Here is a 12,892-nt window from a genome sequence, read left to right on the forward strand (position 1 = left end):
GTTACCTACCAACAACAACGAATGTACCTGTTGTGCGTTGAAAAAAAACCAAGGAGACACAGACAGAAAAATATAAAGAAACCAGCAGTAAGTTTAAATGTTATTCAAGTTACCTTTGAGTCTTGAAACCGGTTAGCGGCTCACGTAGGTGCTGCCAACTCACAAAAAAACACAAAACATAATGTTAGTCTCGTCGTGATGCCCGCGGCTAAGTTTGGAGAAAAGGGCATATAAGACCAGAATATTTATCGAATATAGGCAAGTAAAATATTATTCTCGCATACATAAAGCTTTTGTTTACATTTTTCATTCGAGGTTAAATTAAGCATTTGATCGGTAAACTTACAAGCACACTGGTCTTAGATCTTATTACTTTATACATTTGTTTAAAATATTGATGGTTTGAATATAAATTTTAATTTTGGATGTATTGAACATATATTCTTGTAGTTTTCATTTCAAATTGGCGCATTTTATACCTTGGAATATTAGTTTGGTTTAGGTATTAATTAGATAGTATATTTTTAAAATAACTATGTTTTCTCGATGTTAACTCGAATCCTTAGTTGTACGCTACGTACGTATTATATAGTCTCGAAAAAGGGGTATCAACTGAGTTATCTTTCATTTTAGCTGGCTGCTCCTGGTTGACTATGTAAACCAGTTTATGTTAGTGTTTTCTCAGCAAATACATTCGTTCATATACGCGTATTTCATGCGATTGAAGGGGAGGTTTGTTTTACATATTTTGTCATATGTTTGTGTTAAGTAATATGTATATATTCTAAATACATTCTAATTCAGTATTTTTGTTGTCAATTTGCAGCTATATGCCAACTAAAATCCTTTGCACTCCCACTAGCTGGATAAACGGGTATCTGATAGTCGAGGAACTCAACTCAGCGTTTTTCTGGTTTTTTTTTCTTAAGCTTCCCACACAGATCGTCCGTCTCAAAATGGTTTATGGTATTAGACTACTTAAGCACTGCGATTTCATTTCTTTTTTTTTGTTTCCCCCCTGACTCCTTATCCTGTTGTTTTTGGTTTTATTATATTTTTAAAGGTTTTTCTACCTACCTTTTGGGTCTGCTCCGTATCTTGAAGAATTTTACGCGGTTGGGTAAGACTGCGTAACTTATTTACCATCGCCAGATTAAATTTGTTTCTGTTTTACCGATCCACTTAGTTCCCGATCATTGAGGGGGAACATAAGCCCTTTATGACAGATAAGTCCTTGGGTCAGCTCCCAACGCCACTTGAAACGAGCCCAAAAACTTTAAGATTCATCTCGTATTGTTTTTTTCTGATTTTTTCCTGAAGTACCTTTTTATCAGACACACATTATTTCCTTTGGAAATGCGATCTGCTCCAATGAATTCAATATCCAAAATATTCAACTGTGTTGAACCCATTTACATAACCAGATTTCTGAACTCACGAGCTCGAGGATGAGGGGGTCCCCATTAAGAGTTTTCTCATTCTTTGGACAGATGTCGCGTGTTCTTGACCTGTTATTTCTTAAGCTGGACACCTGCTGTATTTTGTCGTAGTTGTGAGGCTAACCTGATCCTTACGAGTAGAAAAAGTGGCCACAAATTGACTTCTTTTAATTTATGTCGTTTGACTTCCGTTTGGTCTTATTTAATTCATATTAAGTGAATTGAAATAGCTGTCGGGAAAATTATCCCTTTGTTTCTGCAGCTATGGCAGTACCCAAATTCGAAATGGTATCTATTCAATGCTTTCACCAACTGTTGCTAAATGTAAATTTAGTATCTAGTAAATTTCTTTCTCTACAAAGTTCTTACATTTTCTGAGGTGTGGTGATCTGCCACTCGCCTTAGGTCCTTTAATATCGGGATTAATTTTCTAGATGCCAATTATTCTTCCATTTTAGATATATTGTTGAATTCGAATACTCTATGAGTTCAGCTTAAAATTCCCGTGTTAGCTTATGCAATTTGCACGCGTGAGTACTTTTGAAGTCGCGTGCAGACCCAAGATGCAGTGCATTTCTTCGTTTTTTCTTTGTATGCCGAGTGCAGTATATTGGTGAAATTGGGTTTAATGTTCAGTTCCACCACCCACGTTCTAGATAGGGTTTGTTGGCCCCTCATACTAAATAACACAAACCAAAACTCCGGCAACAGCTTTTTATTCTCTTCTTTCATGGCTGCAATATTCGTATACTCGTCATTGTCTTTAGATATGTTTAGGTGTCGCGTCTCAACGACAAATATAAACAAAACCCGGGAGAACGCTGTAGTCAAGTTCCTGGACTATTAGGTACCGGTTACCCAGCTGGTAAAACTGCGAATGATTCTAACATATAGTTAGCAGTTCCATAGAAACTGCCGAGAAAAATAAAAATCAATAAAAATATGAGAATAGGGGTCTTACGTATTTTCCTTTTTTGGGTAAGAGCTTGTGTTGCTTACTTAAGAAAGACCCCAGATTTGAAGTCAAACTCAATCATATCTTGATCATAGTCATCGTTTTTAGTTAAAAAAAAACTAACTTAATTTGTGTCAATGACTCTTGTTGTAGAATTTTGGTTCTGGAGTGTGGAGTTTTTTAATTTTGATAGCTATATATACAACAGGTATATATCTTCTCCATTATCTTTTTTGAAACACAACATTCGTGGAAAGCATTCGTGGGTAAAAGTTTTTATTATAATTTTCACTTTTCTTTCTCATTTCAGCAGACGAAATTTTTCAATGTCTTTTAATTGGCTAAATGTTGCCCAAATTTCGCCCACCTACAGTTTGTTTTTCTTACTTCGTTTGTGATTCTTGTGCCATATGAGAGCTTTCACGGCCCCCGACGATTTAAAAACATTGTTTCCTCTTCGGTATTTTTAGCAATTTGCCCTTGGAATTTTGGACACGTCTTTTTTTAAATTAAAAAAAATAATCTAGAGGGTTCAGTAAAGACTCTTTACAGCTCGAAGTAAGTCGTTCAAAGTTCCCAGGCGTATATTTGTGTATAAATTTGTACCTACAAACACACATTAAACATATGTATATGTACGTGCATTTATAATATCTCCCGCTTACTTTCTGTGTGTTTCTATGTATCTCTTTTGTCTGCTCGGCATTTGTGCGGCTGACTCTCCAATGTCAGCAAGAGATCAATAAACTTTTGGCAAATAACAAGAAACGAAAAAAATACGAGAAAAGAAAACAAATTAAAGCGCATAAAAAACAGATTACAGCGAAGAGAAATAAATAGCAGCCAAAGTTTCGACACATAAAGCGGGAAACAAGAAGGGGGTTTGGGGTGTAAAATCTCCATTTTATATAATCACAAACAATACAAAATTCAAGACTTATTGTATATACAATACACAATAGTCTATTTTCTTTTTACCCGCCTGCTTTTTCGTCTTCTCAGTTTCTCTCTTGATATTTTTGGCGAACGAAACAAAACTCTGCGTCAGTGTCATTAAAGTTTCTTGTGTATGTCTGAGCCCCCAGCAAAAATAAATATGCCCTAATATGCACGAAACGGTTTAAAGCTTTAACCATTTTCCGGAAAATATAAATGCAAAATTAGAACAAATTTGTAAATCACCCCGATGTCAAACTTATTAAATACTTATTTATTATTGCTTCAAAAGTTACGAATTTACAGAAAGTTGGCGAGGCAATTGTTCTAAAATAGAAGTCATATATAAAAAATGTAAAAACAGTTCCCTTTGTTCAATAACACAACTGACTAAAATGTGAGAGATTTTAACATGAATTCAAGAGAATTTTTTTGGCTAACGATATTTAATGTTTTGTTATAGCTTTCTCGACCTTTTGGTAGTTTACAGGCTATTATTCTATTTAGTTTTTTTTTTTTCTGTGTGTGCGAGTTTCCTCTCTTTTCTTGTCCCTAAAAATAGTAACATGCAATTACAAATAATGTATTTATACCTTTTGGCTTTTGCCAGTTTTTGGCATCGTCTAAGCGACTTGAACTTTTGTACTTTTGGCAAATGGGAAGAGAGGTGCTACTGTTTTGGTTTAGAAATGTACAAGAATCGATTAAATTCTCGAAGCATGGCAATGACTTATGAATTTGTAAAATTTCATTAAGGAATGTTTAAAAAATATTCAATTCTAATTTATATTTGATTTTATTTATTTATAGGTGCGTATCCTTAAAGCGACACTGCCTGCCTCAAGTCCTGGATTATTGAGGCAGCCATTGAGTGACGACAGTAATGTTGATAGTAATGTAAGTTTACAAGTCAGTGAACTATTTCGTTTAAATATCTGATAGTCCGCCTCTCGGTTAAATGGTCAGCGTCTTTCTTACAAAGTTGACCCTTACAACCAGCTTACTTCACATTTTATTTTCTTAAGTGATGCGATAATTATTTTATATATTTAAATCAAACAATAAGTAAGGGGTACTTCTTGTCAACTTAGTGCAACGTGCTATAGTGCCCCGTCACCCTTTATTTTCGGTTATACATTTGCCAATTTGTTCACTATGGAAAGCTGTGCACAATTGAGCTCAATTCCTGCTCGTCAGTATTTCTTGCTGCGTGCTGATGCACTTGACTTGAACAACTGATGACAGCTGCAAAAGTATATACGCAGTACCTTTCGGAAGTCTGTGAACCGATAGCATTTTAAATATCCATTGGTGTTGTGTGACCCACTTAGCGATTATAATAGATTTTCGAAAACCGGTCATAACAAGGAAATGAAATACAAACATGCTGCTATGACCAAGCCCAAAAAGACCCACTCTCTAAACTGTCAATAAATCTGGACAAATAATATCGAATTCGGTACACAGATATGTATACGCCGGCTTAAACAAATAAGCAAATAATGCATAGGGGCTAACAAAAATTAATAGAGCTGTTCAAGGTTTTTTTAACGACTTGGCGACTCGTCTTTAAGATGTATTCGTGGCTCGGGGCTAAACACAAGCCAAAAAACAGAAAAATTAAAAAGCAAAACAAGAAAAAAGAAATGATGGCAGCTTTCAGTTAGGTCAATACCTTTTTTAGAGATTCAAATTTGTTTTATTATCACCGCTTTTAGTAATGGATTTGTTTTCATATTAATTTAAAAATAAAGGGTCTTAAATTATACTACATTTTATTAAAATATAAATAACTGTTTATCTGTGAAAATACGTTCAAATTGTAGTACTTTTACAAGGTAATAAAACGTGACGTGTAAAACTAAGCAAATCAAAGAATATGCATATACAACCAATTCGAAAAACAATAACAATAATAGCAGTCGCTACGTGGCAAGTAACAAATTAACAAAATTCATTCGAAACAGTTCAGGTATTTATAATTTTAATGGGGCCCAAAAATACTGCATGCGCGTATTTTGGCTTAATTCAATATACAAGTATTCCCTGACATCGGGCGGGACCGACAGAAGATAGAGTTGCATCAGTTAGGGTATGCATTTATACCATAAAGAACGCCCAGCTTCTTAACTATGCTAGTTTTAGTCCAATTAGCATACAAGGAAATAGAACAAAAAAGGAATGAAATCTAAACATTATTCAAAGGTGTGCAAAGAAAATGACTAGCTGTACTCGGTTTATGATCCTGATGAACAATATATACAGAAGCCGACACACGTTACATACTTTTAAACGAACTCTGCAGTGGGAGTGCATATAGTGTGCACACTAATAAATGCATTAAAACTGACAATTGCACTGTCTCCGTCCGCTTAACAAAAACCTCCAAGGATCCAATGCAAAAGAAAGCGAATGAATGATTTAAAATATTAACATAAATGATCGGCATCGCAGAGCAGCATCGAACTCTTTTGCATTTCCCTACCAAAGAAGTTATTTGGAAAAAATTATAAAAATAACAATAAATTTGATATCGTTTTTCTTTCACGTGTACATGTCAATGAACAGTTGACTGAGCCAATGTTTTCAGAAAAGATAATTGTGTATCTGTGTTTCATGTCATTGCAACGTTACCTAAAGTTGTACATACGCCCCTATTTTCCGGATTCCGCTTTCGATTTATTTATTATTTGTTTAATCTTTTCAATTAAAATAACCATAGGTGTCAGAGAAAAATTCAATGAAAATCATAATGTAATACTGCCCCGCCCTTTTAATTGTTAGACTTGGTTTCTTTTTTAAGGTCTTGCTGCATTTTAGCTGCTTTTATGATGGCTGAACAGCAATGACAAAAATATAAAACGAAATATCAGTTTTAAATTTGACCCTATGGCTTGGCAAAGTTTTTTCAAGAGAGCAGAGGATGCCGCAGCAGGGCCTTGTATGCAAATGTTCAAACAAATTTCATAAATTTTAATTACATACATAAACGTATACAAAGGCATTACCAACTAACTTAGTTTTCCAAGTTATATTTTAAAAATATGAGCCTTGCATTAGCAGATGTAGCTTTCGATTTTAAACAATTTTCCGAGCTCCCCATTACTGATTACATTTCCAGAATCCCTTTGCCATAACCACCGTTGTGGAATAAAGACAAATTCGTTTGCCCCGGACTCTCGTGACTATGGTCACCCTGGATCTTAACCCACCCCCCATACCTCCCCTTTAATTTATCGTCCTGCCATTATAAGGATACCATGGCTGTGGCTGCTGCATTGGAATACTTTGGGTGTGTCCCAAAATCCTTTCAATGCATTGAAATAAATTGCAGTAAACATTAAATAAAAGGAGTGAAAAGCAAAAAAATTACCGAAAACCAAGAAAACTTCAGCTATAATCAATCTTTATCTGGAAATGCTTCATGGGCCGTGGGTATGGGTAGCTGGAAAAGAAGTATAGACGACGAGAATATATATATTGCTTATTAAATTTCAGTTGTATACAAAGGAGAGACTGAGAGGAGCACAATTAAATTTTACACACTGGTGAATATATCCACCGCACACCCCCATTGCTGTATTGTGCAGTGTATGTATATATGACTTATATAACCAGAACGCCTGCAAGTTTAGATACAGAACACATATACAGCCGCGTCGATTGCAACTGTGAATTTCCCTGGAAAATATTGATCGGAAAATCAATTTTAATTAAATTGTCAGCCCCCCAAAGGAGGTGATTATGTATCCCATTCGCAATGTGCGTTTGTATCCGTATCCAGTGGATGAGTATTTGCATCTCCGTGCATGTAATTGCATTGCACTGTCGCCTGTTTTCACTTGAATGGTTTGGCAAACAAAGTTTGCGATTTTGTCGCCATTGGACTCCATTTCGCCAAATCGAATTAATTTAAATGCATCCAAACAAGTTAAGAGCATCCAGAACGAATATAAATGGTGGCAGGAAATACCGAGTTCTGCTGGTGCTGGGGAAACTCGAATCCTTGATTTAATTTGAGTGAAGAGTAATCAAAAGTCGCAGTTAAGTTCATTTAGTGAGGTTAATCGGTTTACAGTTTGTAAATTCGTCATTTGGTAGTTGTGGGAAAATTGATTAAATATTTGGTTCAAAGAAAAAAATCAACACCAACATTTTATGAATTATCAAAATGGTTCTATGTTTGTTAAATATATTTTATTATACCAGTTACCGGTAGAGTATGTAAAATATGTTACCAGATTTATTGAAAAATATTTTCCAGGTAGGAAGAACTAAAGAATAAATATTCTTGATCAGGATCAGTATCAGAGTCGATCTAGCCATATTGGTTCTTTCTGGCCGACAAACTGTGCACAACTGCCCAACCTTTTAAATATTTGTATGTATTTCAATATGTTATATGTCTTCGTCATTTCATTAATTGTGATATTATTCATATTTTTCTTTTTTGTCGATATGCCAAGTATTTTGAAATGTATATTTCCCACTCGCTCTTGCTGTGTAACGGGTATCTGATAGTCGAGCAACGAGTTCTCCCTTGTTTTTATTAACTAATAGGGCATTAGTTTACACAATTTACTTACATGTGGTATTTTGATTACTTTGGACTGTATGCTAAGTATCAACCGAACGACTAGCTCATCTTCCTTATTCTACTTGGCTTCGTTTTACTACACAAGTTATAATTAAATTCATGGTAGTTGTTAGCATCTTGAAACATTTGAAGTGTATATAAGACAACACATTTGGAGGCGTAATAAAAACAATAGTCATTGATATATTTATAAAATCCTTGGTAGTGGTTGTGCTTATAACCATTTCATCGGAAGCATCGTGATAATGCATGTGGAACAGCAAAGTGCACTGGAAGTTCTTATTGCCGGCATAGGCTCTAGAGGTTGTGTGTCGCGGAAAAAGAGGGCAGAAAGGCTACGGAGAGGGTGCGGTAGAGGTTCTTCCTGTAAAACTCAACATGGCGTCGTAAGTGTCTTTAAAACAGCTTTCATTTTCCATTTCCACGACCCCGTTTTCAGGCAATCCTAGCCCCTAAGTTAGGGAGGCTGTTATTTTTTCTAGCTTCTGATGTTTTCTTTCATTTTTTTTTTGCTTTAATCTTTTAGTTATTTTATTGTGGCAATTTATCCTGTTGTTGTTTTTAGGGCCCTGCGGCTGTGGGTGGCAGCCAGGATATGAAAGATAACCAATGTCCTGGCCTTTTATATATGTATTCCAAGTATGTAACGTAGTCTGTAGCATTTTCCGTCCAGATTATGTACTGGAATTCAGAGCGCGCAGGCGCAATACGATGCCGAATTCTCTGCCCTTTTCCGGATTTCCCCCTAGTTTTCTCTCCCAGCTAAGGCGCTCGCCTTGCATAAGTTTCATTCAATGGTTTGAACCGGCCTGGGAGGAAAGTTAATCTGTGCTCCTAGCTGTGCTACTGCTTGTTGTTGTTATTATTGTTTTTTGTAGCCTCCACCATTTTGCCACCCACTTTTTTGCCGCTTCCGGTTGCGTCACTGTGGCTTGGGTAAGCAGAACCGCGAATTTTTTCAGAACTTCCCTTGGTTTTCCTCGCCTTTCCTTACTTCAACTTTTATTCAACTTTGCCCTCTGAGTTTGTCACAGACCTCACACACACATCACACCAATTCACTGGAAGTATCTACTTTAATTGAGGTCGCCAGTTGAAGTTACTAATAATTTAATAAAAATTTAATTTGCTGGTGAGGTGTCTAAATTATTCTAAACAATACTTCTAATGGATAAAGGGTATCCCGTTTTCTCGGTTTCGAAACACGATACCCCTCAAAAGTCGCATTGAAAACAGAATTCTTCTTTTTAATTCGAATTTTATTTTTCCCTGCAGATGTAAGTTTGTAAAATTGCAGTTATACTGCGTTATTTAGAAATGGATTATTTATTTAAATGTTTCAATCTAACATATATTAATTCTTTGTTGGCTTTCGTTTTGACCATCAAATTTTAAAAATCCTTTCTCATTTTTGGGTTCTTTTGTCTCCTCTTCCTTTGAAATGTTAACTAATTTCTATAACAAAATGCCGTGCTCTCGTCCTGTCATTCCCGTGTCCTTCACTTTTGCATGCTACAGGGGACCACTGATGCTTCTGTAACTTCTCCTCCTGCCTGCTCTTCCTGCTCCTACAGCCAACTCCCTGATGTTGATAAATTTCACGCCCTGAGGGAGACGAGTGTAGAGAATGTTCTCCGGCTCAAATTACTTTGACTGCAGTCAGTGGGGAAATGGCAGGGCACCGTAGTCCGGCAATGATTGAAAAGAAGGCTTAAAAAGGGTTACAGAAATTTCAACTCTTATGTAAATGGTGGTGTGAGTGTGTAAGGAATGCGGGAAAATCCTGCAGGCTAAGTACATACGTGGCTTCTTTCTCTTATGTGCCAGGGAAGCCGAATATACACATAAATAACCTCAAACAAGGACGTTCGGTGAGAAACTTTTGCCAGGACAATGACTGGGAGATTGTGGGGTGGCGATCCAACCCACCGATGGTACACTGGTACACTAAATATAAACACAATAAATGCATATGTAAGAGCCTTTTTAATGCTGAATTTAATAGCTTATCATAAGTTTGCTAAGCAAATCTAAAACTAGTTATTTGACAAGGGGTAAAGTGATAATTCACTGTTAATACAGTCTTCAGCTGTTTGGTTTGTATTTGAACTTTTCGTTTAAAGTATCAACATTCGTGTAACACCATAGAGTACACCGCTATTTAGGTTTGTTTCTCTTCACCGACCACTCGGCCATTTACTGCGCAGTCATCTTCTTGGACATGTATTACATAAGCGCGCCCGCAACCACAGTAGCGCTGCAAGCATGGCAGTAATGCAATTTACAGACGCCCAAAAATGTCCACCCACCCACCTTCGAGGATGTTATTGTTCAATGGGGGGTTTTGGGCGACGGCGCTTCTTCGACTGGCCGCAAGCTCCAACCCCTCCCGTTTTCTCCTGGGCGCAACAAATGTTGCGCAGTAATGTTGTTATTACTGGCGTTGTTGTTGTGCTCGTTTTCGTCGTCGTTGTTTTGGTTGGTGTGGCCCTGCAATTCCTTGAACCGGGCGCTCTTTTAGCTGAATTGATTTTTCCGATGGCCTCCACTGCGCATGCCGGACAATCATTCTCCTCTACTCATCATATACCCTACCCTGCTTCGCCTCCGAACTGCGTTTGCCTTCGTAAGGTAAATGTCTTTTCGGAACATTTTCTCATCGGAACAAATATCAAAATATAAGTTATATTATATAAGAATTTAGCATAAATCTAGTAAGGACTGTACCACACTTCAGAGCCACCGGCCTGAGTTAGGCCCCGAGCTATGTGCACCACAGCCACTTTGTCTGGCACGTCCTCTGCTGTTGCAGTCGAATTCTCTGCCCTGCCTCTGCCTCTGTCGCTGCTCGCCAAATGCTGTGACCTGAGCAGAGGGCTGGAAACTGCAGCATTGAGCTCCACCACCACCACCAGAACCACTCCATCCCTGTGCATTTACTGAGTACATATGTATACGCGGTAAACAGTTTCTTCTGCTGCATGATGCGTTTCGTTTGGCCATATTCTAAGTGCTGCTGCTTTAAGCGCTTAATGCGGCTTTAAAAATATTCATTCCACCAGCTTCTGAGGGCTTGAGATCAGCAAACTAAGCTAGCTAAGATGGCTTCAATTCATCAGCTTGGCCATTATGTACGTTAGGTGGCCTGGGTAACTTGGGATTACGATTATCTGTAGCTATCTGGTCTTACCCAAACAGTTTCTTCTTATTCTATATAAGTCAGAACGGTCAAGACAACATAAATAGTTGTCAAAGAATAATCATGATCGTAACACTCGTAACAATAGTAAATTCGATCTACGTATAAACGTATATACGTATCCGATAGATACTTAAAAACATCTCACACGGGGGTTTTCTTTTTTAAAAGCCGTCAAAACTAGTACTATTAAAGATACGATTGCTTGTTAGCACTATATTAGTTTTAGTAGGGAATTTAATGTTTTAGGACATACATAGCCTTAACACGATGTACTGAACTCATTGTCCATTCAATAGTCCTTTTATGGAAGGAAACGAGCCTTTTGCGCATTAATTTTAATGGGGGTTGGTTTTTGCGCCTTTAATGGCATTGTAACTCGTAATTTCAGGTAGAAGTTTTACAATTTTACCTGGCCTTTTTCGAGTCTTATTCGGTGTGAAGTATTAGTATGAAGTTTGTTTCTATCACTATGCAAAATGGAAATTATGTATTTATCAGTTAAAAAAATTTTAAATTTTGGTTAACAAAATGAAAATGGTCAGATAACTTGCTTCCAAGTTATGAATAGTTGTTTTAAAGCGCCTTGTGGATTTCATTGATGACTCAAAATTTGGCGTAGTTTTTGTTTACGTAAAACGTAAATAATTATAAAGTGCAGCCCAAACAAATTTTATATTATTTAAAACTACAAATGAAAAATACACTAAATGGCTCAGGAAAAATGTAAACTCAGAAAATTGACACGATTTTTACATGATTCACGTAGGGGTTACGTTACGCCAGAGTGGCTTACGTTACGGTAGTACCAGACAGTCTGGCAGCGCTAAACGCGAATATCGGCACAAAATGAAATCGGTGGTCAGTGAGCGAAATGAGCTGAGGCGACGAACTATTTATTAAATGAAGAGCAAATCGCAAGGACAAATAACGTAAGGCAAGCCTTAAACTGTGCTAGAGTGACGGAATAATAAATTATTTAACACTTAGAACCTATTGGTTTTAAAATAAAGCATCAAAGGAAAAACGTGGCTCTCCCGGTCCCGGCTTTTTTGCTTCTGTGTTTGTACTTCTTCGTAGCAGTGTACGTGTGTGCAAACGCATCTGTGTGTGAGATATTTGTTCGTGTGTGTAGCCGCGTAAACAGACGCAGACAAATAAAGGCAGAAGTTGGCGGATTGAGTCGCACGTCAGTTTATTTGGCTCCCGTTTATTTATTTGACCAAGTGGAATTTTTCTTAGTGCCGATTTATCAGTAGTACGAAGAAATCGGAAACGAATAAGCGAAAAAATCTTTAGATTCGGTACATTCTCGATTCCCGATGCTAGCACTAAGTGTTGGGGCGCCCGCTACTGGGGCTGAGTACTTAAACCGCGATTGCCAATGTAGTAAAGTTTGCAACGACAACGATTTTCCCAGCGAGAACCGATAAATAATATGCGAAGGTGGGTTACTATTCTGGCAAGCATCATGAACATTAACAATGCGATGGACATAGCTCATAAAAAGCAAAACAAAGTGGTTGAAATAACTGTGATCGCTTAACATGGCAACCCTAATTCAATATATCTATTGTATATATGTACACTCATACATATGTACTATATGTAGATGCATACATGTTTTTACATAGATGATAAAATAAAGTGCTATATATTATGGAAGACAACCCAATATTAAAAAGTCAGATCTCTGCCGTATGCCATAAATCTAAAACATATTTTAGCCTTTACTTTATTGGGTCACTGTACAAACACAGTCATGT

General features: G+C 36.9%; 1 protein-coding gene across 8 annotated transcripts in view; it reads left to right on the top strand.

The window, feature by feature from the left end:
- The window catches only part of LOC122617180 (protein split ends), a 45,745-nt gene that overhangs the window by 13,430 nt on the left and 19,423 nt on the right, over nt 1-12,892 (top strand). For 2 of the 8 annotated variants that reach the window (XM_043792957.1, XM_043792974.1), the window contains exon 2: nt 4,141-4,227. The exons of 4 other annotated variants lie outside the window; for them this stretch is intronic. In XM_043792957.1, the coding sequence (XP_043648892.1) occupies nt 4,214-4,227 (14 nt within the window). In that variant the 5' untranslated portion in view covers nt 4,141-4,213. Of the gene's footprint in view, nt 1-4,140; nt 4,228-11,947; nt 12,573-12,892 lie in introns of those variants that run through there. 2 more of the 8 variants (XM_043792950.1, XM_043792965.1) reach the window with 2 other exon arrangements.

Source organism: Drosophila teissieri, chromosome 2L, assembly GCF_016746235.2.
Source record: "Drosophila teissieri strain GT53w chromosome 2L, Prin_Dtei_1.1, whole genome shotgun sequence".
NCBI classification, from domain to species: domain Eukaryota; kingdom Metazoa; phylum Arthropoda; class Insecta; order Diptera; family Drosophilidae; genus Drosophila; species Drosophila teissieri.